The sequence below is a fragment of the Arachis hypogaea genome, chromosome 7, assembly GCF_003086295.3.
Source record: "Arachis hypogaea cultivar Tifrunner chromosome 7, arahy.Tifrunner.gnm2.J5K5, whole genome shotgun sequence".
In the NCBI taxonomy this organism is placed as follows: domain Eukaryota; kingdom Viridiplantae; phylum Streptophyta; class Magnoliopsida; order Fabales; family Fabaceae; genus Arachis; species Arachis hypogaea.
Window position 1 is genome coordinate 66,052,482 of NC_092042.1, and position 27,928 is coordinate 66,080,409.

The 27,928-nt window shown below is 37.0% G+C and overlaps 1 protein-coding gene across 2 annotated transcripts; it reads right to left on the reverse strand.

Annotated features, from left to right (window-relative positions):
- Positions 1-1,956: 1,956 nt before the first annotated feature.
- LOC112703289 (UDP-D-xylose:L-fucose alpha-1,3-D-xylosyltransferase MGP4) lies at positions 1,957-27,248 on the reverse strand. 2 transcript variants are annotated; one of them, XM_072199524.1, is made up of 5 exons: positions 26,538-27,248; positions 4,268-4,919; positions 3,348-3,509; positions 3,026-3,241; positions 1,957-2,744 (listed from the first exon to the last, which is right to left on the reverse strand). In XM_072199524.1, exons 2-5 carry the CDS (start codon positions 4,745-4,747, stop codon positions 2,559-2,561), a joined length of 1,044 nt encoding a protein of 347 aa, XP_072055625.1. In that variant the 5' UTR covers positions 4,748-4,919; positions 26,538-27,248; the 3' UTR covers positions 1,957-2,558. The 2 variants fall into 2 exon arrangements, with proteins under 2 accessions (XP_072055625.1, XP_025610465.1); XM_025754680.3 differs by having other exon boundaries at positions 1,957-2,768.
- Between the last annotated feature and the right edge of the window lie 680 nt (positions 27,249-27,928).

The window sequence follows — 27,928 nt, forward strand, 5'->3', positions numbered from 1 at the left end:
AGGCATTCCATGTGTTCATGCCTGTGCTGCCCTTGCAAGGGTAAACAAGAGGCCAAAAGACTTTTGTCACCAACTATATACTATGGAGGCATACAACAAGATTTATGTCCATCACATTAACCCTCTTCCTGACCAATCATTGTGGGAGAAATTCATGTACACTCAGCCACAGGCCCCTAACATTAGGAGGAGGCCTGGAGCTCTAACAAAGAAAAGGAGAAAAGATGCTGATGAAGGCAACAATGGTAATAAGAAAGCCAAATCAAGTGGAAGTTTGAAAAGGCATTTGAAGCCATTCACATGTAGGTATTGTGGGGTAAAAGGACATACTAAGAGAGGGTGCTCAAAGAAAAGACTGGATGAAGTAGCTGCTACAGATAAAGCCAAATCAAATGCTACTGCCTCTGCTTCTAAGGTTGGCCCTCAACCTCATACTGATGCTGTACCAGTTGATAAACCTCCTGCTGTGGAGATTGAGATATCACAACCAAACTATGAAAGATCACAGGTAATACACTTCTTGACATCACAACATAACAAAATATATATTTTTTGTTATCTGGGCTCATGTGTTGAACTGTTTTTCTACTGTAGGACATAGCAGGATCTGCTACACCTACACCATCAAGGCCAGAGAAGTTGCCCACCAAAAGAAGGAGCCCACCACCACCTCAATCCATTGGTGTGGATCCAATGCAAGGAGCTATTGTGGCAACATCTTTCAGATTGGCCAATTTATGAAGTTTGTTCCAACTCCCATTTCAAAGCACCAAGGAAAAAGAACAATTGATGATTTTGACATCATGATGTTTATGACAGTACTTTTTTGTTTTGTTAAAGGCAGTTAATAGATAGTAGCTTTGTTTAGGATAATTGTCAAAACTTTTGTATTCCCAACCTTGATATCTTAGCTATGACACTTCTTTTGTTCCTTTAATGTTTGCAACTCAAACATGTTAATGTTTGCTACTCAAATATGTTTATCTTTGCTACTTTTGTAATTATGCATTATGCATTATGCTATTATGATATTAGATGATCTGTAATTATTTCTCTTTATGATAACTAGTCTATCAAAAACAGGGCATATAACTGAAGATAAAAAATCAACTCTTATTTTCATTCATCCATGAACACATTACATACAACATTGTCAGAACTTCAAAGTCATAACCAATACAACAACTATAGGAAAAAACACCACCATGCCTAAGAATTGTATCATACATTTTTGGGTCCTCACTTCAGCTTCTAATTTTCCAATTTTCCAGGCTAAATTGACTCACACTTGCTCATTGTCAATTACAGTTGCATCCACTCTTCCTTCATGTTCCTCTTCTTCTTCTACATCATCAACCCAGAGAAAAAATCTACACCATGTTTTGCCCCTAGTCTGAATATGAGATATGATAAGTAAAGAACAGAAAACCACTAAACAATTTTTCTTACCAAAAACTCACATTGTAATTCGGACAACCGAAGAAGGGCTTATTTGGGTTGGTATTTGTTCCAGACCAATGAAGCACGGGCCGGCAGCCGCACCCACAGCACTCTGGCACCTGCGACGGTCTAGTCCGACTCCATGTTCTCGTCGTCGATCGTGTAGAGCTTCCTTGACCCTGGCTCGCATACCCAATCATGGTTTTCGTTTCAGTTCAACGAGTAACAACAACAAAGCAAGAGAAGAATGTTGCTGGGTAAAAGCAAGAAGATGAAGAGGGATAATGATGTCATCCTGGAAATTAGGGTTAAAATTAGGTACATGGATCATATTGGGTCAAACAGTTTCAATTGCCACCTCAGCTAGCCGTTATCTACGCCAACATGGCATCTCAGCGCCATGTTACTGCCGACGGCAATTAATTTGCCCGGAGATGTGGGGAGGGACAACCCTAATGCAATTTTAATAAAGTCGGAAACATAAATGGTACAATTGGTAAGTCAGGGACTAAATTAGTGTAAATCGTGAATATCAGGAACCGCGAGATTTAACTCTATCAAAATACATTCCAAAGATTATTTTCAATGGACAAAAGTATAAAAAATATACCATAAGCCTCACAAATCTCCTGACGATATGACATTTTTGTCAATAAAAAAACAATATTTCAGGTGTAATTCAATGTATATGAATCTTGTGTACTTTTTTTCTATCCTAAACTTTCATATATACTTATCCATTTACTTGCTAATATTGGTTAATTAAAAATTCATTTCCTATAATTTCTCTTGTAAATATGATTTTAAGTAGCGTTTGTAGTCCAACTACAAGAACCAAATAAATTCTATCCTTCTCTTCTATGGACTTGTAAGTCTTGTAATACAATCCAGCATCTTTGAAGCACCTTTTTCCGCACAAAAATGAAACACAAACTTTGTCTGCCAAGGAATCGTTTGTCGGCTGGTATGAGTGCAGCACATGTTGATAGCAAGAGTTCGGATGTCTCCATCAACCCTCCACCAGATAGGTGGCTGAATGCATTGGTAGAAACCATATTCTAATTTCCGAAAAGCAATGGTCTAACAAAATCCGACGATAAACTCGAGACATCTAAGGGTCATATTCTACCAAGCGGGGATTCATCAGCATGATCATCCACCAACCAGAGGCCATAGTCGCGAAATCGCTTTATCTTCTTCTCAAAACCTACTATATAGTTATTGTGAATGATCACATGCTTTCCTTTAGTTTCCTTAACCCATGTCTTGTTCTTGAAATATAGCCCACCTGTAGGAAAAGCTGCCTGCGGCAACAAGTATAAATCCACCTGTAAAGAACATATACAGCCTCTTACTTGTTATGAAGAGTAAACTGGTTATATAACAAACTTGAGATCAAGCAATTAGTACAAATATCAGAACAATTGACATTTTCCTGTTTTCTGAATTGAAGGTCTCTCCCTTGTAATTGAACATAAATCATGTAGTACACTACCATGATGCCATAAATAAGCTTTGGTCATATATTGGTCTATTTAAGGTATATAAGTTATCCACACTGGAAGAGGGAAAAAAAGGGACAAACCTCTTTAGCTGTCTTCATCAAAGCCCAGTTAAAAGCAGGTTGATCATTTGATTTCTGGGTTCTAGACCATGGTTGATTCTGAAGTTCCTGGATCCACTTTCTCAAGACTAGCTTTGCTCCGCCTGTAGGGCGAAGGAAAATCATGCAACTGCATATGTAAGGGCGGCCCTTTTTTCCTGGTGGCGGTAAAGCATGAGAATGGTTTAATGACTTGATCTGATCTCACAAGGTAACAAAAAGAAAGTAAAAAAGTCAGTAATACCAAGAATGAAACAGAAAAAGCACTAGACCGCAGCATATGTTCATATATCATCACACTTACCGGAATCATATCATCTGTAAAGTACACATCATGATTCCCTTCTAACTGAAGCAATGGATCCCCCAACCAGACCATGTCAACATCATTGTACATTACACTATATCCGAGCTCCAAAATCTTCAGAAGATGGCTAGGCCTTCTGGCCGTGAAGTTGAAGAAACCCTAGACAGTGAAAATAAACAACAGATTCTAAAATTCAGCAACACATGCAGGAAATAAAAAGATCAAGATAATTAATAACACTTCACACATAACATAAGCATGAAGAGTAACACAAAGGACAAGATATATGTGAATTTCCGAGATGCATCCAATACAATAACAAGAATTAAAGTAACCACACGTTGAGAAACATGTAAGAGAAAAGATACTATAGATAGAAGGTAAAGAATATGAAAATTTACTGGGACAAGGTAAGCAATACCATTGAGGTTCACCCCTGTATAAGGGTATGAAATGTTAACTAAGGCTTGTTTGGACGAGCTTCTAAGAAAATATATTTTTTTGAGTTATCTTTTTTTTTAAAAGACCTTATACAAAATTAAAAGTAATTTTATGTTGGATATCTCATGCAAAAAGATTTTTTTGTCTATCAATTATGTTTAGGTATAACAATATAAAAGTACTTTTTTATTTATTTTTAAGAAAAAAAAATCTTTTGCTATTAAAAATTTACCAAACACACTCAAAACTAAAAAATAAAATATTTTTTTCTATCAACTTAATGGCACCCACACGAGCACTAAGCATGTTAGAGCCATTCATATAACTAATTAATAAGGTCAATTTCTAATAACTGGTAAAGCAAACTATAATAAATCATGATCCATATATTACTAAATGAAAGCTCAATTCAATTTCAAAACACATGAAAACAACTAAATTCCAGTTACTAATAAAGTAAGAGCATACATACAAACCTTAGATCCAAACTTATGAGCAGATTCAGCATCAAGCACAGGTGGAATAAGAACAGCATGGCCAGGCCAACGCTCATTAATCTTATAGAGTGAAGCATAGTCCTCAGCAATGACAAGAACCATATCCTGGCGGTTCTGCCTTCTGATACTGATCAACCAGTTGTTGAGAAACGGCAAGTAAGGCTGACTCACAATGCAAACTATGACAGTTCCATTTTTTGCCACAAAGGAGAGAGCTTGGTCCAATGTGTATGAGTTCCACTTTGAAACAGCAGGCTTGGAAACTGAGAAGATTCCATGGGGGATAGTGACCCAGGGGCTGAAGACACCCACCACCATGACGAGGCAAAGGAGGACCAAGAGTGTCGCTGGGTTGAGGATGGAGATGGGTCTCTTGGAATTGGCGGAGGAAGGTGGTGGAGCGGCAAATGGGTTCGAAAAGGCATTGTGCAAGCTTCTTTGATGTAGAAACATTGACATCGTAGCTCGCAAAGAAGAAATGGAGAAGTGGGGTTTATGTGGAAAAGGGAAAAGATCGAGACTTTGATGAAATTATTGGGGGTTCGAGATTTGAGATCGGAAGATTCAGATTAAGCAAGAAACAGAGGTAGTGACGGTGGCAACACTTGAATGGATCCAATCAAATTCGACCCTTACAAAAGAAGATTAAAGTAAATTTCAGTACAATAATCAATTGAAAGTGGAAGTATAAGGAATTCAAGGTTCTGGAGACCGAACCGCTAATCATACTGTTTTAATTACTAATTTACTGTTAATTTTTTGTTTTAACGTGTTGAATTGAAAATTTATTTTATAATAAAATAATAAATAAAATATAAATAAAAATATGCATATAATTTTTTTTTTGGAAAAGAGAGAGTTCCACACACTAAATTGGAGCAAGTAGGAATAACAAAACAACAGTGAAACTAAAATAAAGACACAAGGTATAATTTGTTGTTATTTCCAGCATTGTCATCAACAATCAAATGGATCAACATCACACTAATCTATGTAACTCAGACACGACTTGTTCTTGATGTCATCAACACCTGTCTCAGATTTCTGAAAAATTCTACTATTTCGTTCTAACCAAATGTTTCAGATAACAGTAAAGAACCCTATCAACCACTTCTTTCGCTCAGAGTTGCATCTAGGCACTTCAATCCAACTCTCAAACAGTTCTTTGACAGTCCTCGAAATAATACATGCTCTATTTGCACACGTCAACCAGGCACACCACGCCTGCCAAGTAAAATCACAACCATGAAACAAATGGTGCACAAATTCTATTTTCTTTTTACACAAAACACAAATTTTATCACTATGATGTATGATTCCTAGCCTACTCAGCCTCTCTATAGTGTTGATCCTGCCTACTAAAACAAACAATGCAAGGAGTTCAACTCTTGGAGGAACCACTCCTCTCCAAATGGCGCTAGTGAAGCTGTAGCTCGTGATGTCCTCCGAGAGAGTCTTTTTCTGCAACACTTGCACAAATGAATTAGTAGAAAAGATACCAGTTTTGTCAAATTTCTATACAATTGCATCCTCTCTACTAGGCGACATTCTTACTAGTCGTAATCGTTCATGAAGTTGATTAAGCAACTCAAATTCTCCTTGTAATAACTCTCTCCTCCATTGAAAATTCCACACCCACTCTATCTCATCCCAGAACCCACAGTCTCCTAAGACGGATCCTTATTGATTTGAAACAGAGAAAAGTCTCGGAAAACTATCTTTCAAAGTACCACTTTGTAGCCAATCATCCTCCCAGAACTGAATACGTCTGCCATTTTCCACCTCCATAGGCAAACCACAGATCATCATACCTCTTGCCTGTGGCTCTTTAATATTAAGCTGACAAATATCTTTCCACGGACCACCCTTTTAACGGTAATGGCTGTTTTGACAACATTACAGAAGGGTTCAAATGATTGCAAGAACATACAACCTTCTTCCACAACGGACAATCTTCTTTCAAAAAATGCCACCATCACTTGAACAGAAGCGACGCATTTCTGATTAATACATCCCCCACTCCCAAACCGCCTAACTTTTTCAGAGTTTGCACCATCTTTCATTTCACAAACGGGTATACCGTTATTACCATCTTCTTTACTCCACAAGAACCTTCTCTGTAGTCCGATTATCTTTTCTGCAACCGCATTTGGCATCTTGTACAAGTTTAAGCAGTAAACTAGTAAATTATTTATAACATATTTTATCAGAACCAGCTTGCCCACTTTGTTAAGGGACTTGGCTTTCCACAAGCTGAGCTTATCTTCCACCTTGTCTACGATTGGTTTTCAGGTCTTCACCAACTGGGGGTTTGCACCTAGAGAGATTCCTAGGTACCTAACAGGTAAACTAGCTTCGGCGCATTCCAACAATGCACACATATTTGTCACCCATTCCTGCTCACAGTTAACAGAAATCATATTTAACTTATCAAAATTAATACTTAGGCCAGACATCAACTCAAAACAATGCAAAAACCTCTTATAGTTCAGTATTGTTTCCGTATCCTGTGGGCAAAATAAGATTGTGTCATATGCAAATGGAGACGCGACAATTCTATGTTGTCCATTCCCACCAACACTGGAGAAATGCGTCCTTTTCTGACTGCCTCACCTATCATCCTGTGCAAGACATCAACCACAAGAACGAACAGAAAAGGAAAGAGAGGATCTTCTTGTCTAAGACCTCTCTCCATCTTGAACGGCTTGGATGGTGACCCATTAATCAACACCAACATAGACGTTGTAGTCACACATTCCTTCACCCATGCCCTCCATCTACGACCAAAGCCCATCTTTTGTAGCACAACATCCACAAAGCTCCACCTCACTCTGTCGTAAGCTTTCTGAAAGTCTAGTTTGATAATTGCCGCCTGCTTCTTGCGCAGCTTTAACCATTGGACCGTCTCACAAGCAATGAGAGCACCATCATGTATTTTGCGACCCTTTACAAATGCAAACTGAGTCTCTCCCACTAAACCTGGCATCACTGACCGCATTCTTCTCACCAAAACTTTAGATATCACCTTATAGACACAACCAACCATACTAATTGGCCTTAAGTCTTTAATTTCCTTAGATCCCACAAATTTTACAGCTAGTGCCACCCATGTTACATTAGCATCCGATTGTAGCTTCGCACTTTGAAAAAAGGCCAACACAGCTTCAGTAAACTCCTGGCTAATCTCATCCAACATTTCTTTATGAAGTTCATATTGTATCCATCACTTTCCGGTGCTTTACTGGAGTCACAATCCCATAATGCCTCTCGTATTTCCTCAGGCGATGGCATCACCTCTAACTCTGCTGCCTCTTCCTCATTAATCTGCTTTACCAACCCATCACGGATTCCAATCCTCGGAGTATATTCCTGTCGATATAACTCTTTGTAAAATCTTGTAATTGCCACTTTCATTCTGGCCTGGTTCCTCACCACTCTGCCATTAACTACTAAGAAATCAATTCTGTTGTTCCTTCTTCTAGCCGATACTAAGTTATGGAAGTATCTGGTGTTCTTGTCCATATCTCTAGCATGTTGAGATCGCGACATCTGCTTCCAATGGATCTCCTCTAGCATACCACTTCGCACAACAAGTCACAAGAGCCTTCCGACTAGCCTCCAATGTTCCATCCTAACTACTAGCACTAACCATATCATCAATCTTTTTAATCTCTTCCTCAAACTTCTTTATCCTATCATCAGTGTCCCCAAAATTGTCCTTGTGCCATCTCCTCAGTGGCACCGTCAATGCCTTTAGCTTACTAGTAAATTGTTCATCACCCAAGTTTCTCCACTCATCCTTCACCATCCTCAGAAACCCTTCATGTCTAAACTAGGAGTCTAAGCTTCGGAACGGTCTTGGACACACACTAAGTCTTGCATCTTCTAGAATCAACGGGTAATGGTCTGACAACCCTCTAGGTCCTCCTCTCAATCGAGTATATGGAAACTCCTCCAGCCACTGCACACTGACTAGAACCCTATCTATACGGCTACACGAACGACCTCGAAACCATGTGAATTTCCAATCAGTTATCGGTAAATCCACTAGCTGTAAATCTTCACCCATTCCTTAAAGTCTCCCAAGAAACAAAATGGAACTTGACATAAACCCACAATATAGCTTAACTCCCCCCCCCCCACATCATTAGTTTCTCAATCCGAACATGTGCTCCATACACCAAACAGAATGCACAACTAAAGTTATTTTTTGTCAGCAAACCTTGAACGCAAAGCCAACCATCTCCTTTATAGCAGTTCAATTGTTTAAACAACAAATTGTCCCACATTAATAATAAATCACCAGAGGCTCCTACTGATTCCACATAATCCCGACCCACCGTGTCACAACCCCATAGTCGAACTACATCAAATTTAATCACTACCTCCCTCTTAGTTTCAATCAAACCTAGCATATTTAATCTAAACTTTTTTTTAACTCTTTCACCATACTCAATTTTCCATCCCCTCTTAGTCCTCTAATATTCCAACAACTATAAACCATTTAAAAGAATTTTCACACCTTGTTATGTTGTTTGGGTCTACTCCTCCTAGCTTTCTCCTTTTGTTTTGTCGTTCTTCTTTTTGCCGCCATAGCTTTATTTTGCCTTTGTAAGATTGCCATAATGTCTTCTTCTTCATCATAAAAAATCGCACCAGACTCCACTGCCAACTTTCATGTTTCTTTATTTTCGGTTAACTGACATTCCTGTGTAGGTTTCTGATCAACATCTTGATTTGTTTCTTCCTCTCTTGCATTGGATCCTAAGCCCTCTGTACCCCTTTCTTCAACAATTTTATGTTCCCCAGTCTCGTCTCCAGCTCCGACCTCTACATCATTGTTTTCATCTTCATGAGATTGCACCCTTTAGCCATCCTGGGTTTCCCGGTTCGCTCTCCTGCAATCCGACTCATCCACTGTCGGTCCTTTGTCCTGTCCAATCTCATACACCTTTGCTGCCAAGCCCTCCACGACAATGTTGTAGTTGCCTCGCATTTGGCTTCCGAGATGGGCATCCGTATCATGTCTCTTTGGCTCAATGGAACGCGAGAGTCCTTCTATCATAGCAGCGTGATCAGGGAATTGAGTAGGCTGAGTCGCACAACCCGTTCCGCATGGAACAACATCTCTCAAAGATAGAGCCGCTTGGCCCGAATCGAAGCACATGTCCAGTTCTTGACCTGGCCCACCTTCTTTGCCGGTCTCTTGTGCCAAATGCTCCCAGCCCATCCGCTTCTCATTTGCAGGCCCAATTCCTTTGTGGCCCTTCAGGAGGCAGGAATCATAGCACTGTTCGTGGGCCTCTGAATCATTAGAGCCCATACCCAAAGCATTCCACCCTTGGACACTTACCTCAGCTCTTTTGGTCCCACTTCATTTATCAACGTCAATGTCTGTATCTATTCTTTCCGAATCAACCTGCACATAATTATTAATTCCCTTACAATCAGTCTCACCATTAATTCCATTAAATCTGAAATAATCCATTTTTTGTTGCACTTGATACTGTTTTGAATTCTCTTGATTGCATTCATTCAAAAAGATATCTGATGTTACCATTCTACCCTTGTCCTCATCTCCTTCATTTGCCCGTTCTATGAGGATCTCAACTGCCGAATTCCAAGCCGCCACCATCGCTGCTCTTCCACCAGAATGTGAACTTGAGCTTTCACATATTTTCCTTACGATTGCACCTTCCAACAAACAAGTATCTCCATATACCTCATGCCCCACCTCCTTTACAAAGACATCAAAACCACTAGTACCTACGGTGATATGCACCCATTCCTTATTCACGTCGGATGCACAAGTATCAATTAGTACTCGACCAGAATTGAACGATAAGGCTGACTTCGTCATTTCATCACACTTGACTACTTCTCCCCATAGGACGCCTATCGTGTTGAACGTTTTCACTGACCAAATATATAAAGGAACTCTATAACATTCTAGCCAAACTCTTCTAGTCTTACTACGTTCCGATTCCTCCCATCTCCATACACTATGAAAGAATTATAGAAAACTATTCATTTTGAACGTGAACGCTTCCTCTACATTCTTCACAATGTCAAAAACTAGCAAGGCTTTGTAAGCTACAAGTTCTCTGACTTCAACAACTTGCAAGAAATTCTTTCTGAGCTCTCTTTGTAGCGATTTGAAGTTAATGGTCATCGTCGTTCCTCCTACTAGACTCCTCAGCAGCCAATCAAAATTCTCTTTTGCTATTGAAACTTTAACCTTCTTCGTCCAACCGTTTCCATGTAGATCCTTGACAGATGTATCCTTCTTTTTTTCTTCCACCCTTGTAGAACTTTTACCTCTCCTAGGTTGCTTGTTCTCTACATCAGTTCTTACAATATCTCCCTTTCGTATCCAAGTGGTTATCCCCTCCCTTGGCCTTCTATACTTAGCCTCCCCTACGGGGATTATCTTCTCCCCTTACACTTATATGATGCATTTCTGCTATAGCCTTCATCGCCCCCTGTCGTCGTGTATCGAACGAATGCAAACAAGTACACCTTCTCATTTTTTAGTTTCTGAGCTAAATAGATGTCATTGATTTGCCCCGTCAAATGGAAATTTGAAATAATTCCTTCTTTGAAATATCTTGTGTCAGATTGGTGATAAAAACAGAGAAAGAATCGTTTTCTAAATGTAAATACTCTTCTCGATTCCAAACCTTAGGATCCCTAGTTCTACCCCACTCTATGTTCCTCTCTCTCTCTCTCTCTCTCTCTCTCTCTCTCTCTCCTCTCTCTCTCTCTCTCTCTCTCTCTCTCTCTCTCTCTCTCTCTCTCTCTCTCTCTCTCTCTCTCTCTCTCTCTCTCTCTCTCTCTTAGTTATGGTATCATTCGATTTTTTTAAGTTTTCTTTCAAAAGTTTAGTAAAGTTAAAACTGTTGAGATAAGAAATTAACTAAATTAATTAGTGATGACAAACATTATTTTTGGGTAAAATAAATTAATTAGTATTGAGTGATAATAATTATATGTTGCTAATTATTTATTGAACATTGCAGGCCAAAACTTTGTCTAGCAGCCCAAAATGGAATAAAAATAAAACATCAAGGCTAATGGGTTGGTTAATCAAATGAAGTCCAAAAGAAACAAAGCCAAAGAAACCAACGGGCTGAACTTAAGAAGAAACCAATCCAAGCCCGAGTTGATTTCAAATCCTTCTATCTTGCTTCCAAAGCAACGTTCCTCTCTTCTCTGTCTCAGTCAAATCACAGAACTCAGAAAAAGTAAGAAAGAGAGCTTAGTTCCTAAGCTAGTCATAAAAGAAGAAGGAAAGAGAAGGTTAAGACAAGAAGGGTAAGGTCTAATCAACCATTTCAAACCATATCAAGAAAAGATCAAAAGGTTAAAGGCGACCCATTTTCTTATACATGCAACACACTTTCTTCTCTTCATCTTCAACTCTCTGTCACTCTATTTTGAGCTATATGGAAAAGAGGATTTTAGTTTCTCACTACTGTGTATCTACGGTCACAAGTGATTCTTGGAGACCAAGTACTTTCTCAATGGCTCAGATTTGGTTTACCATTGAAAAACTACTGTGGTTGCTGTTTTATGGCTTTCGGTCAAGATAGAGAAGTCAGAAGCAAAGTTTCTACTCTGAGAAAAACTCCAGGTTACACACGAAGGCACTAAACAAGTCAAAGAAATGAGGATTGATATGCTGCGAAAAGAGTACGAGATGTTTAACATGAAAGATGGAGAAAGCATTGATGAAGCGTTTGAGAGATTCCCAATCATAATCAACAACCTTGATGCTATGGGTACAAACTACTCAGAACAAACCTTGGGGAGAAAACTCCTTAGAAGCCTCACAAAAGAATGGAAAACCACTACCACTGTCCTAATCGAGAGCAACAACCTAAGCCCCATAACCTATGATGAGTTGAGAGAAAAACTCCTTGTCTATGAAACCACACACACAAACCCGGACTCAAAGAAAAAAGGAATAGCCCTCCAGTCAAAAGTAGAAACCAAAGAGAGTGAGTCTAGTGATGGTATTTCAGATGATGAAATCATGTTTTTTGTTAGGAGATTTAGAAGAATGATGAAAAACAAGGGCAAGTACAAGGGTTCAAGCTCAAAGGAACACAAGATGGACTTGAGCAAAGTGACGTGTCATCATTGCAAGGAGGCTGGACACTTCAAGCTAAATTGTCCCAAGCTCAAAAAGGAGGACAAAGGCAAGAAAGAAAGGAAAAGAGTGCTCATGGCAGCTTGAGAGGATCTTGAGAACGACTCAAATGAAGAAGAAGAATCTGAAGGTGAAGACAAAGATTGTTTCATGGATTGAAACAACAATCTTGATGATGTAAATTACTATGATTTGACCATAGAAGATTTACATACTATTATTGATGATCTCACTTTAAATACATCAAAGTTGCTAGATAAATACAATAAGTGCAAATCTGAAAAAGATGTGTTGAAAGCTGAAAATGAATTTTTAAAAGAAAAAGTGAAGGAAACAGAAAGTGCTTTGGACATTATTGAACAAAACAGATTTCTAAAATCTGAACTTAAAAAATTAAAAGGAAAGCACATTATGGATCCTTCCCAAGAGCTAATTGCTGAAAATGAAAGATTAAATGATATGATTAAAAGGCTAAATGGTGACTTAGCAAAATTTGCTCAAAATTCTAGTAACTTGGATAAATTACTTGCAAGACAAAGACCATTGTTTGAAAAATCTGGTTTAGGTTACATAACCAAGGAAAGTGCAGTTTTTAATGATTCCTCTATAAAATTTGTGACTTCTTCATCAAATACAAAAACCACATCTAACAAATCTGGTATTGGGTATATTCCCACACTTAAGGAGAAATTTGATGAAGTTCACACAAGTAAAACTGAGTCTTCACCAAGAACCGAACCTACTTCAAACAGGCCAGGTTTGGGATTCAACTCGAAAAATGAGGTAGCTTTCAAGAAACCATCTTTTTACAACAAAACCTCATTTTCGAAAAATCCAAAAGTTTTCAAAAATTCTGGTGAAAATGCTTTTGCAAAGAGGAATAATTATAACAAAAATCAGTTTGTCAAAAGAAATGCACCTCTTCCAAAAATCAAAAAATTTTAATCATTTACTCATTTCCAGCATGGTAGCTTATCTAAATTTTAGCAACATGCATCAGAAAATCACTGTTTTAATTGCAAAAAATTTGGTCACTCATATGCACAATGTTTCATTGAAAAGAGAGTTGTGGGAAACCAAATTTATAATGTTGTTTGTGATTTCAATGCACTTCGGCAACCAAGATGGATTAACTTCAAAGGATCCAAATTAATTTAGATACCTAAGGCTACTTGAAACTCTTCATGCAGATGTGCCTAGCATCCAAGAACAAAAAGGACATAGGGTACATGGATAGTGGATGCTCAAGGCACATGACTGGAAGGTCAACTTATTTCATCAAAATAAACAAGTATGTTGGAGGTTTAGTGACCTTTGGAGATGTTGGTAAAGGTAAAATTATTGCTGTTGGAAAAGTAGGTAAAGAACTATCTACTTTCATTGATGATATATTTTTGGTATGTGGTTTAAAGCACAATCTTTTGAGTATAAGTCAGCTGTGTGATTTAGGATATTTAGTGACTTTCAAAAGACTTGAATGTTGTGTTGTTAATGAGAAAACAAATGAAGTACTTTTTGTTGCCAAGTGTTTTAATAATGTGTGTGGACTTACTCTTGATGAACTAAAGGATCAAAATGTAGCTTGTTTTCATTCTAAAGAATCTGAAAAGTGGTTACGGCACAAGAGATTGGGCCATGCAAGTATGTTTCAAATAAATAAACTTGTAAAGAAAGAATTAGTAAGAGGTCTTCCTTTGATAAAGTTTGACAAAGGCATCACTTGTGATGCTTGCCAAATGGGAAAACAAACAAAAAGTTCTTTTAAACCAAAGGAAGACATCTCTACTAAAAGACCACTTGAGTTGCTACACATTGATTTATTTGGTCCAACAAGAACTCAAAGCCTAGGTGGTAAACATTATAGTTTAGTGATTGTGGATGACTATACTAGGTTTGGTTGGGTTTTATTTCTTGCACACAAAAACGAAGCCTTTTTAGCCTTTGAACCTTTTTGCAAAAAAATTCAAAATGAAAAAGGATTTAAAAATCTCTTCTATAAGAAGTGATCATGGAACTGAATTTGAAAACAATTTATTTGAATCCTTTTATGAGGAATTTGGAATATCTCACAACTTCTCTTGTCCAAGGACACCACAACAAAATGGTGTTGGGAAAAGAAGAAATAGAAGCATACAAGAAATAACAAGTGCCATGCTTTGTGAGAGTAATGTTCCAAAATTCTTTTGGGCTAAAGCAGTTAACACAGCTTGCCACATTTTGAATAGAACAATCATAAGGAAATTTTTGAAGAAAACCCATTATGAACTTTGGAAAGGTTACCCACCAAACTTAGACTACTTGCACATCTTTGGATACAAATGTTTTGTTTTAAATAACAAGGATAATTTGGGTAAACTTGATCCAAAGGCGTATGAGTGTTTGTTTGTAGGATATTCCACAACTAGTAAAGCATATAGAGTCTATTATCAAGATGATAGGATTATTGAAGAGTCCATACATGTTACATTTTGTGATACTAACTTAGTGCAAAGTATTTTAGAAGACTGTGATGCAGGAAATCAAGCTCAAAAGAACAATAAAACTGCACAAAATCATGAAAACGAAAATTCTGGACAAGTTGAACCAGATACTGCAGCTGCTAAAAATTCAAGAGACAATTCTATTTTGTCTCATGAGTCTGAAGAAAATCTTGAAGCTAGCAGAACCCAAAATTCCTTGGTATCTGAATCTGCCTCCAAGTCCACCAGAACTCGTGAATGGAGATTCTTGAAGAATTATCCTGAGGAATTTGTTATTGGGGACGTCTCTCAAGGGGTTAGAACTCGATCTTCAACTAGAAAGGCAAATGAAGGAACAAAAATTGCTCTTCTCTCACAAATGGAGCCTCAAAATATTAAGGAAACTCTTAGTGACCCTTCTTGGATAAAAGCAATGGAGGATTAGCTTCTTGAGTTTGAGAAGAACCAAGTGTGGACTTTGGTTCCAAGGCCAAGTGGAAAGAAAGTGACCGGCACTAAGTGGATATTTAGAAACAAGTTAGGCGAAGATGGCAGTATTACAAGAAACAAAGCAAGGCTAGTGGCACAAGGATATGACCAAGATGAAGGAATAGACTTTGATAAATCCTTTGCCCCTGTTGTCCGAATGGAGGCCATAAGATTTCTCTTAGCTTATGCTGCATTTTGTGGTTTTAAATTATATCAAATGGATGTGAAATGTGCATTTTTGAATGGTGTGATAGATAGAGAAGTGTATGTGGAGCAGCCACCTGGTTTTGAAAATAAAGAGCATTCTAATCATGTTTTCAAATTATCCAAAGCTCTCTATGATTTAAGACAAGCTCCTAGAGCTTGGTATGAGAGACTTAGCTCTTTTTTTAATAAAAAATGGTTTTCAAAGAAGCACCACAGACACAACTCTATTTATCAAGAATTCTAATGATTCTTTTATTCTAGTCCAAATATATGTTGATGACATTATTTTTGGATCAGCCAATGAATCCCTCTATTCTGAATTTGGAAAACTCATGACAAGTGAAGTTGACATGAGTATGATGGGTGAACTTAATTTTTTTCTTGGGCTGCAAATTAAACAAACTGAAAATGGTATTTTCATTCATCAAGAGAAGTATGCCAAGGAATTAGTTAAGAAATTTAGTATGGAAAATGCCAAACCCATGGGAACTCCCATGCACCCTAATTCTAAATTAGATAAGGGAGAAACTGAGAAAGATGTAAATGAGACTAGGTATAGAGGAATGATTGGTTCTCTTATGCACTTAACTTCCTCTAGACCCGATATTGTTCAAAGTATTGGATTGTGTTCAAGGTTCCAATCCAAACCTAAAGAGTCACATCTTTCAGCAGTTAAGAGGATCATTAGATATGTTCATGGCACATCCAACTTTGGTCTTTGGTATCCTAAGATTGATGATTTTTCTGCAGTTGGTTATTGTGATGCAGATTTTGCCGGTGATAGAGTTGATAGAAGGAGCACTTCAGGCCTATGTTGCTTTCTTGGAAGGTCCTTGAATGTTTGGTCAATTAAGAAGTAGCCAACAGTGGCTTTATCCACTGCAGAGGCTGAGTATATAGCTGCTTTTTCATGCTGTTCTCAGCTTATGTGGTTAAAAACACAGCTTCCTGATTACAAATTAAATGCTGAAAATATTCCCTTGCTGTGTGATAATGTGAGTGTCATTAATATTTCTAAAAATCCAATTTTACACTCTAGAACTAAACATATTGAAGAGAAATTTCACTCAATAAGAGAACATGTCAAAAAAGGGGATATTAGTATTCAATTTGTTAAATCAGATGAGCAATTAGCAGATATTTTCACAAAATCACTCGCTGATGACAGATTCTGCATGCTTAGGACTAGTCTAGGAATTTTGAGTTATGATTCTCTGTTTGAAAATTGCTGATGAATTTGTTGGAGCATTTTGTCTCATAAACAGGTATGAGACAATTCTGGGCATGTGAAGAACGTTCCCTTCAATCTGCAAGTTCTGGCCTTGTTGCAAGTGAAAATTGATCTAGGCCAACCTCAAAAATCAGATCTAGAGTGGTCCAATGTGTTTCCTTAAATTCAACCATCTCAGGGCCCAAATATGAATGTTAGATTTTTTATTTGGTTTATAATTTTTTGTTGGCTTGAGTGTTTAAATCTTTTTTGAAAGTGTTTTCATTTAATGTTTTCTGGTCCAAAAAGATTTTCAGTTTGATTTAATTTTTTTAAAAAAAGGTTTTCAAAATTTAAAATTAATTTCCTGTTTTATTTTAAAATCAAATAAAATCTTTCTTTTATGAGGTCATGTCTTTTCAAGTCATTTCAAAAGGTGATGCAGTTGCATGGTTTGTGAAAAACTTCATCTGGGTACGGTTACCAACACTCCCTCTCTTCCCTCCATTAACTTCTCCTCAACTCCTCGGTTTTCTCCACTATATTTACTACTTATCTTCCCTCAAAAGCCTAAAACTAACTAAATGAGTAAGAAAGTTCTTGCTAAAAGGCCTCCACGAGAAAAGGTTTACAAGCTTCCCATGAAACCTTCAACCCATTCCCAAGACCGAACCTTCACTCCATCTCCTTCTCCTCCTACCTCTCCTCCTTGGTGTGATCCCATGGCTCAAACCAAAAATCCTTCTAGGGTTACACCTTCAGCTAAGCAGACACCACCGCCGAAAGAGCCTCCATCCAAGTCTGGTTCATCAAAGCCGAGTTCCTTAAGAAGGAAAAGACCTGCAGTGCCTGCACCTGTCTCTGAGCCTCCTCAACCTAAGTCGAGGTTTGTCTCATTGCGTTCTCAACGAGTTCAAACTCGATTTCCTCTTAAAACTGTTAAAGAACCAGACGTTGGCCCTTTTGATCACAAATCTCACTTCCTGACCTCTTATTCTAACTATAACCCTTATAGATTTAAATATGTCATGAATAATGATTTTTATGATGGAGTTATTAAGTACCGTACCCTATGTCCCTCTTTTCTTGCTGATTTTCCAACTTTGAAAAGAAAATATTTTTTTGTTGAAAATTTGGAATTTCTGGACTGGCATCATCTCTTTTCCATCAAAAAACCTGTTTACCCTCTTTTCGTCAAAGAGTTTTATACTAACATGACTTATCATGAAGGCAGTATTCACTCTTATGTTAAGGGCTGAGACATTATTTTAAATGATGAAACAATTAGTGATTCTTTGAAGTATACTGATGTTGGGCCTTGTGCTTACACTTCTGTTAAGTGGGATGAAGGAGTTGGTATTTCTTAGAATGATGCTTTGGCTCATATCTATGAAGATGCTTCCTTGATTGATGGCATCACATCCACTCACAGAGCCCTATGATATGAACATGCTCAATTGCACCGCATTGTCAACCACATTATTCTCCCTCAAAGCGGTTCATATCAAAGGGTTTCTTACACAGACACACTTGTTTTGTATGCCCTGCTCACCAAAACAGAAATTTCATTTGCATATTTGATGGTTAGATACATGTTTGACTCTGTTAGAAGTGAAAAAGACAAAGCACTACCATATGGCATGTTTCTAACTTGCATTTTTGAGCATTTTGGTGTTGACTTAACCAATGAGGATCATCAAAATAGACATTCATATCTAAAGGGAGGTGGTGGAGTGAAACGGCCCAAAGGACCTACTTGATCTGAGAGGGTGGTCTTAGATGATGATGATGATGACTTTGTCCCTGAGGAATCTCCTCTTCCTTCCACCGAGGGTACTTCCATCTCTACTGGCAAGAAATTTGCTCTGCTGAATGTAGTCAAGGATGTTGTTCAAGAGTTTGTCTCCCAATCCAATCACATGATTGCCATGAGCAAGGAGCAAAGAAAGCTAGCAAGCAAGCATGAAAATTTCCTAAGGAAATCAAGGGATCGAGTGGCTGGGTTCATGACTTTCATTGATAACCTTCAAAAGGATGAAGACATTGCCACTGATATTGAAGAGGAAGCTGATTCGGAGGGGAATGATTCTGATGCCTAGGATTGTCTCATCCAGATGATGCTGTTTATTTTTTGTCTCATGAATTCTGTTCAATTTGTTACTGTTAAACTAGTTTTTTTGTCTGGGATAACTGTAATAACTTTGGCTACTACTGGACTTTTGGTACTTTATTTCGTATTTTGAACTATGCTCTAACACTCTTTTGCAGGATTTATGGTGCTATTTTTGTTGATCTTGCTTATTAGCCGCCCTTGATGACAAAAAGGGGAGTAATAGCTAGAATGCTGAATTTGACTAATGAATTTTAATGATACTATTGCACCTACTATTTTTTGTGGAACCTACTGTTATTTTTGTGGATTTTGTTTGACTACTGCTGATAGTTTTGAGCATATAGTTAATAATTCTTGTTTTACAAATGTGCTGCTGTAGGGAATGTTGTTGACATGAATTTGCAATTGTTTGCTACTGCTATGATTGTTTTATTGGAACCTATTTTCATGACATATTAAACTCTGGGCTGAAATTGTGTTTCTAGTTGCTTAATCTCCATTAGTTAAAGAGAATTTTGTGTAGATCTTTACTATGCTCTGTATAAGTTTAATGTAAATAGGAAAGAAGAGAAGAGCATAAATCCAGGGGGAGCTACTCTTGAAAAGGAAAGGGGGAGCAACACACAATCAACATCATTCAAAGGGAAGTTTTCTAACATTACTAAAATTCAATTCCTTTTGGTTATTGCTTAAATATGTTTGTCATCAATGGGGAGATTGTTGAGTTAAGAAATTAACTAAATTAATTAGTGATGACAAACATTATTTTTGGGTAAAATAAATTAATTAGTGTTGAGTGATAATAATTATATGTTGCTAATTATTTATTAAACATTGCAGGCCAAAACTTTGTCTAGCAGCCCAAAATGGAATAAAAATAAAACATCAAGGCTAATGGGCTGGTTAATCAAATGAAGTCCAAAAGAAACAAAGCCAAAGAAACCAATGGGCTGAACTTAAGAAGAAATCAATCCAAGCCCGAGTTGATTTCAAATCCATCCATCTTGCTTCCAAAGCAACGTTCCTCTCTTCTCTGTCTCAGTCAAATCACAGAACTCAGAAAAAGTACGAAAGAGAGCTTAGTTCCTAAGCTAATCATAAAAGAAGAAGGAAAGAGAAGGTTCAGCAAAGAATGGTAAGATCTAATCAACCATTTCAAACCATATCAAGAAAAGATCAAAAGGTTAAAGGCGACCCATTTTCTTATACATGCAACACACTTTCTTCTCTTCATCTTCAACTCTCTGTCACTCCGTTTTAAGCTATATGGAAAAGAGGATTTTTGTTCCTCACTGCTGTGTATCTACGGTCACAAGTGATTCTTGGGGACCAAGTAGTTTCTCAATGGCTCAGATTTGGTTTACCATTGGAAAACTCTTGTGGTTGCTGTTTTATGGCTTTCAGTCAAGATAGAGAAGTCAGAAGCAAAATTTCTACTCTGAGGTTTAATGAAAAAAAAAAAGTGAACGGATGGGTTGGTGAAGCTCAAGGCTCAAGGAGTTGACCTAGGAAGAAGAACCCAGTAACATGCAAGGAGATAAAAGAAGACTTTCTGTTCATTCAGAAGCCAAGGAGAGAAAACCAGAGTTTGGTAAGTTGTGTTCTGTGAAGAGTTCCCTGAAGAAGTTCCTCTACTTGGATATTGCTTTCTTTCAAAGAAGCATTCGGCCAACACTGAAGAACTAAATCAGAGGCTTACAAAGCTGGTTTATCACATAGCAAAGAGGCTGTTGATGAAGTCAATCACCTTCATGTTTTACAGATTGTAATGTACTTTTCTATGTTTATCTTTCTGTAATTTCTTGTGTGAAAAGGCATATTGAGAGAGCTCAAGTAAAGGCCATGAGTGGAAAAAGGCTGAGTGATACACTTGAGAGAAAAGCCTAGAGTTAATTTTAGATTTCTTTAGGTATGTCTATGTCTTGTATCTTGTACCTATGAAGTATCCCTTTCTTAGTTGGGTTAGCACTAAGAGTGAAGAGTTAGATATTAGCATAGCCAATGTCAAGTTATGTTAGAACTTGAGTGTGAAAGGATTGTGTTAATCCTGTGGAATTGGTGTATGTAATACTTTTAACTATAGTGGAAATTTTTCCATTGTTATGGAGGAGACTGGACGTAGGTTGCATTGCACAATGCAACCGAACCATGATACATGATGGTGTTAGCTTCTTTCTTCTCTGTTGTGTTCTGTTTTCTGATATTCATGAGACAAAAATAAATTGTCTCATAAATTTTCACTGCTGAGTTCAAACAGAATCAAAATTGAAAGTTTGTTTAAAGGGGTCATTTCAGTAACTTAAAGAAAGGCATAGATTTAACCCCACATTCTCTAAGCCTACCACAACCTTCAAAAACAATACTAACAAGTTACAAAATTGAACTGTTAAATAATAAATCAAATGAATTTAGTCAAAGTAACTATTAATAAGTAACTATTATTTAATATTATTATTGGTGAAAACTCAGGTGCAGTCGACTTCACGTAAAGTTGATAGCTGAGAGCCGTTAGATGAAAATTTAGTCAAATTAGTCAAATCATCTAACCGCTTTCGGATATCAACTTCACGTGAAGTCGACTGCACCTGAATTTTCACCATTATTATTACTACATTTTCTGTGTAACTTGTTTGATCACTTCTTTCCTTTCATTCTTTTCAACAAATTGCTAGAATTGAACTAGTCAATAAATAAGTAGAGTAATTGATTCAATAGTTTAGAAGTTTAATTAGAGTCCAATCAATTTAGTTAAATATTAAAATGTGATATATATTTTTAAATATTTAAATTTATTCATTTTTAACATTGATAAAATTTAAAATTTTACAATTTCACATAATAAATTATTCATTAAAATTTTACAAACAACCTTAAACATAACTAATAAAAATAAAAAATACACACAAATAATCAATACATCATGTTCTACCACCATCACTTTATTCCAGTTTCATAAAAAATAAAAGAAAATAAATAAATAATAACAGTATATCATAGCACCATTAACTGAAAATAAGAAAAATCAGAATCAGAACCAGAATCAACAACTCAGAGAAACAATCAATCTTGCAATTTTCAAGAAATCACTAAAAAGGTTAAATAAACAAATAAGATCAAAAGGAGCTAGAGAATCCAATTAACAAACTTCAAACAATAAAACTCTGAAAATAAGCAGAGAATCCAGTTTGAATCTAATATCCATAAAATTAATCCAGAATGCAGTATCCATACAATTAAATCAGAATTCATACAATTAACTCAGAAGTCAGAATCCATACAACAATCATATAAAAATTAACTCAGAAAATATAAAAATTAATAAGAAAAAAACGTAGGACTTCTTTGCCTCTTCTAAAACTTGTTCTTTTCAGTAAACCACCACCAAATCTGTAAGAAGTTATTTTTTATTTTATATTTTGTGTTGCTTGTTAAACTCCTTCTCTTTATTATTATTTACATCCCATGTTGGATTTGGAACTCAGTGATAACTCACAAAAAGTAAATGTGTTTTAACTGAAGAACAAGTAAATAAGTGCTTACCGGAGAAGACGCGTGGAAGTGATGGTCGAGCAGTGGAACGGAGGTGACGGTGAAGAGAAGACGACCAAGTAGGCACGTTTGTGATGGCAAGGAGAACAGGGCTAATTAGACGTCGAGCAGCAGAAACGTTCGGCGGCAACGACGGCAACCTCGGGCTTGATACGGGTTCAGGGCAGCCGATGACGACGAGGACAGGTCTGGGCTTAACGAAACCCTCGAGATTGACGACGCGAGGAGGAGCGAGGAGAAACGAGCAGACCTAACCCACGGTCTATCTCTGCCGTGGCGACAGCAACCTCTACCGGAGGGAAAGAGTTTGGCGATGGAATGGTGGCTGGGTTCGTTAGGGTTAGCACTAAGAGAGAGGGGCGTGTGTGGGTACGGTGGGTACTGGGTAGTGGGTAGCTCTGAATCCAGTCGATTCCGACGATGTGAACCGCCAATTTGTCCGGTTCTTAAATTGATTTTTTGTAAGACGGTTCTTTATATCAATCAAACTGGATCGGTGATTGGTTTCTAATTAACTTAGTTAAACCAGTCGGTTTGGTTCGATTTTCAAAACATTGCTACTTGATATTCTAATTAGAATAAGATTGTTATCAACATGCTCCGATAAGAAATATACTTGTCCGTTGTATAATTAGAAAATTGTTATTTATATCCTAACTAGACCCTAGCCAAGCACCACAAATGCCAATAATACTAAGATTTTCAATATGCACAATGCATAGTAGCCAGCATCATTCCCATCTCCGGTCAAAATGTCACGACCTACAATTTTCAATTAAATCAAGCTAATAGCATTGATTTAAGATACTAGTGCCCCCTCCCTACTAAGCATACATCCCAATTATCATTTCTACAAGAGAAAAATACATTCATAGTCCTCAGATCTCAAACTGTATCCGTTAACTTACATATGATTGTCTATGAATTTTTTGGGCAATACTTTTTGTACTTTAAACATGAATGTTCCATAACTCAGATTACATTATTATATTTTTCTATTATCATTCAAATATCTCTCATCATGTTAGATATATTTTCATAATATTATTTAGTCATTCATAGAACAACAACAATAACAACAACAACAAAACCTTGTCTAATTAAGTGGGGTCGGTTACATGAATCAAATGATGCTATTGAAGTCTATCATGTATCATGTCTACAGAGAGACTATTTATATATAGATCTCGTTTGACCACCTCATGGATGGTATTCCTAAGTCTTCTTCTGTCTTTCACCCCTTGTCCATCTTCTATCTCATCCACCCTCCTGACTGGATACTCTGTCAATCTTCTTCTCACATGTCCAAACCACCTGAGATGCAATTCTACCATCTTTTCAAGAATAGGTGCTACTCCAACTCTCTCTCTTATATCTTTATTCATTATTTTATCCAATTCGCATATGACCACTCATCCATCTCAACATCTTCATCTCTGCCAGATTTAACTTATGTTCGTGCTCCCCTTAGGGCGCCCAACACTCTGTACCATAAAGCATAGCAGGTCTGATAACAGTATGATAGAATTTACCTTTAAGTTTTAAAGGCACTTTTTGTCACATATAAAATTAGACGCACTCCGCCATTTTGACCAATCTGCTTGGATCCTATGATTTACATCATGTTCAATCTTTTTATTATCCTGTATGATGCACCTAAGATATTTAAAACTTTTAACTTTTCATAGGATGTTTTCTCCAATCTTCACCTCTGTATTAGGGTTTTTCCTTCGGCGGCCAAACTTACATTCTATATATTCCATCTTGCTACGGCTTATGCGCAGACCATACACTTCTAGAGGTTCTCTCCATAAATCCAACTTCTTATTTAGGTATTCCACTGACTCTCCTATAAGGACGATATCATCAGCTAAAAGCATGCACCATAGCACAGGCTCTTGGATATGCTCTGTGAGTACTTCCAAGACTAATGTGAAAAGGTATGGACTTAAGGATGATCCTTGTTGTAATTCTATACCAATAGAAAATTACTCTGTCACATTACCTTGAGTCTTCAAACTAGTTATAGCCCCATCATACATGTCTTTAATTGCACAAATATATGTGATCCTTACTCTCTTCCTTTCCAAAACCTTCCATAAGACCTCCTGTGGCACCTTATCATACGCTTTTTTCAAATCAATAAACACCATATGTAGATCCTTATTAGTACAATACCTCTCCATTATCCTTCTTAACAGGTATGTAACTTTAGTGGTGGATTTATCAGGCATAAAACTAAATTAGTTCTCTGTTACTTGTGTCTCTTGTCTCAACTTCTGTTCTATCACCCTTTTCCATAACTTCATGGTATGACTCATGAGCTTGATCCCTCTATAGCTTCTGCAACTCTGTATATCCCCCTTATTCTTATAGATGGGTACCAAGGTGTTCTTTCTCTACTCATCTGGCATCTTCTTTGACCTTAAAATCTCATTAAAAAGCTTGGTTAACTGATTGATGCATTTTTCTCAAAAGTCCTTCCAAACTTCAATTGGAATATTATCGGGTCGTCTGATAAACCCCAATTTTGTGGTTTATCTTATGTTGAATTTAGAGGATTTTATCAACTTATCTCACATTTATTCAATGAAATAGCATGGTTTTGTGAATTTCTCCTAAATTATGCTTAATAGTAAAAACATGCTTTTTAGGCCTGTAATTTGCTAAATTTAATTCACTTTGATTCCACCCAATGCCTTGATATGTTTGTTAAGGGATTTCAGGTTTAAGAGGTAAGGAATGGATAAAAAATTGTGACAAGAAAAGCATGCAAGATGGAGAATTCATGAAGAAATGAGAATTTGCAGAATTCAGGGCGACATGTATACATGGCCTACGCGTATGCGTAACAAGCAACACGTGACCAACTTAAAGGCAATATGCTGGGGGCGATTTCTGAGCCATCCAAGCCCAGATCCAACTCATTTCTGAACTATTTGAAGCCAAATTCAAGAAGGATCGAGCGGGGAGCAATTATGGTAGCTTAGGACCATGTTTTAGGGTTGTTTCTAGAGAGAAAAGCTCCCTCTTTTCTCTAGAAATTAGGGCTCTTAGTTTAATTTTCTCTTTAATTTTTCTCTTTAATTCTTGTTTTAGTGTAGTTTCATTTATGTTTTCATGTTCTAGCAGCTTAATTCTCCTAGTTCTTCTTGTTAATTTCCCTTTTATGCCACTTTTTAGTTTATGAACACTCTTGTCACTTTTGATTTCATTTAATGTCATTTGATGTTTTATGTTCTTTTAATACTTGTTTGAGTTGTTATTGTCATTTTCTTGTATTGAGTAGTTGTAGAATTTATTATTCCTTGCAATTTTACTATATTTTCCTTTTATGCTTTCTAAGTATTTGACAAAATGCTTGGCTTAGGTTTAGAGTAGATTTTGAGCATTTTTTGCTTGGAAAGAGAAATTAGGCAATCTTGAATCATTAATACCCAATTTAGATTGGTGATCTAGAGTGGTTAGTTAATCTTGTTTCCATTGACATTACTCATGACTAAAAACTAAACTATCCTACCATTTTTCATTCGCTTTAAAGCCTCTTTTACCTCGAAGTCTCGAATCCTTTGATAGTAGTCGAAGTTTTGATCTTCTTCTCTCATACATAACTTACCAAGGTTCGGAAGAATCCTTTATGCACTTAACTAGAACCATTGGAAGATTAATTTTGCAAGATACGAAGTTACACAAAGTAGAACTAAATAGCAAACACACAAAAATTAACCAGCTTTTCTTTTAACAAATTCAAAATTAATAAATGCACCCAAAATCAGCAATCAGCAGCATAACTAAATTAGTAATTAGCAAGCTTCGCATTCAACAAATTTAAGTCTCCCATTTAACAAATTTGGCAAATTCAGGTCTCATCATAAATTCGAACCAAGCAATTAGTCAACTACATTATGACATAGCATCATAAGAGATCAGAGCTCACAAACGCACGCAAAATTAACTAATTATTTTTAACTAAATCATTCTGAACACATTAAAAATTAAATTAACCAAATCACATTTTTTATAAACAACAAATTAAAAACAAAAAGAGAAAGCAAGAAAAATTGACTAACCTTCGGTGGTCTTCGAACGGGCATAGTATGAAGGAGAAGTGGCAGTCTTATGATTGCAATGCAGAGAAGTGGCAGCATATGAGGGAGAGGGATTTGGAGCAGAAGAGGGTGAAGCAGAGGAGGGTGGAGCGCAATGGAATGGAGAAGAGGAGGGTGGAGCGCGGCAGAACCGGAGAAGATGAGGGATGGAACGCGATGGAACAGAGCCGGCGCGGCGGAAGAGCGATTGGGTGACAAAGGAACCACGCGAGACGAGTTGCAGTGCGGACGGTGCCTTCGAGTAGTAGACGAGCAGTGGGAATGGCACCTTCGAGCAGATGCGACGACAGCGTTGACTCTCACTCCTTGTGACGGGGGGAAGATTACTATAAGCTAGGGTTGTGTTTTGGGAAATGAGGAAGAAGCGCGGAGCCATGGACGACCAAATAAAGACACGGTGGTGTCTGAGCGCAATGGACGACAGCGTTAAACGGTAAAGGAGTAACCTAGGATTTGTGTTTTGGAGGGTGGGGGCTGTATTTGAAATTCTGAATGAGGAAAAGGGGAAGTGGGGAACCTACGCTACACTGCTCAAGGGGAAGGAGAAGGCTTTCCTTTCTTCAGGAAAGTACAAAACGACGCCGTTTCAAAAAAGCTGGCCAGTTTTAAATGTTGATCCGAATCGTAGAATGAGACAATCCATGATCAGATTGGTCTATTTGGTCCAATTTTAAGAACCATAGTAGTAATGATTCATGTCTTTATACACATATGCATGTGTATAGTAGTTTGTTTCATTTTAGATTAAGAGGTATGTATTCTAGTGATTATCCATGATCGATTCTTGATTGTAATAATTACTAAGTTACTAGAACGGGACACAATGTGTACAAACTTTTTAAGAAATTTTTATTAAGTTTCTATTTTTTCTTTTTTCTCCACGGTATCCTCCAACCTAGCACCTAACAAGCCAAATACTAATTTGCCGTGAATCTAAACTCCATTTAAGAGTTTTTGGAGCTGGCTAATGGATTTATATTATACAATTAATGCAAAAGCCTATTGTCAATACTCAAGGATCGAATCAAAAAAATTTATAGTAAGATCTAGACAAGCAACAAGAAGTGGGAGCAATATAATCTATTATCTAATTAGGGGTTGGAACCACTCTTAAATTGAATCATTCCTCTATCATATTTCCATGTTAATACAAAAGGATATACACTATTCATCACATGTACGTCAAATAGTTTTTCTTTCTCTATTTAGTGCTTGTTTGGATGTCATTTTGATTAAAAAAAAATCTTTTTCAATGAAAAGATCTTTTTTTATTTTTTAGTGTGTTTGGCAAATAATGAAAAAAGATCTTTTTTTTATTTTTTAGTGTGTTTGGAAAATTTCTAGTAGTAAAA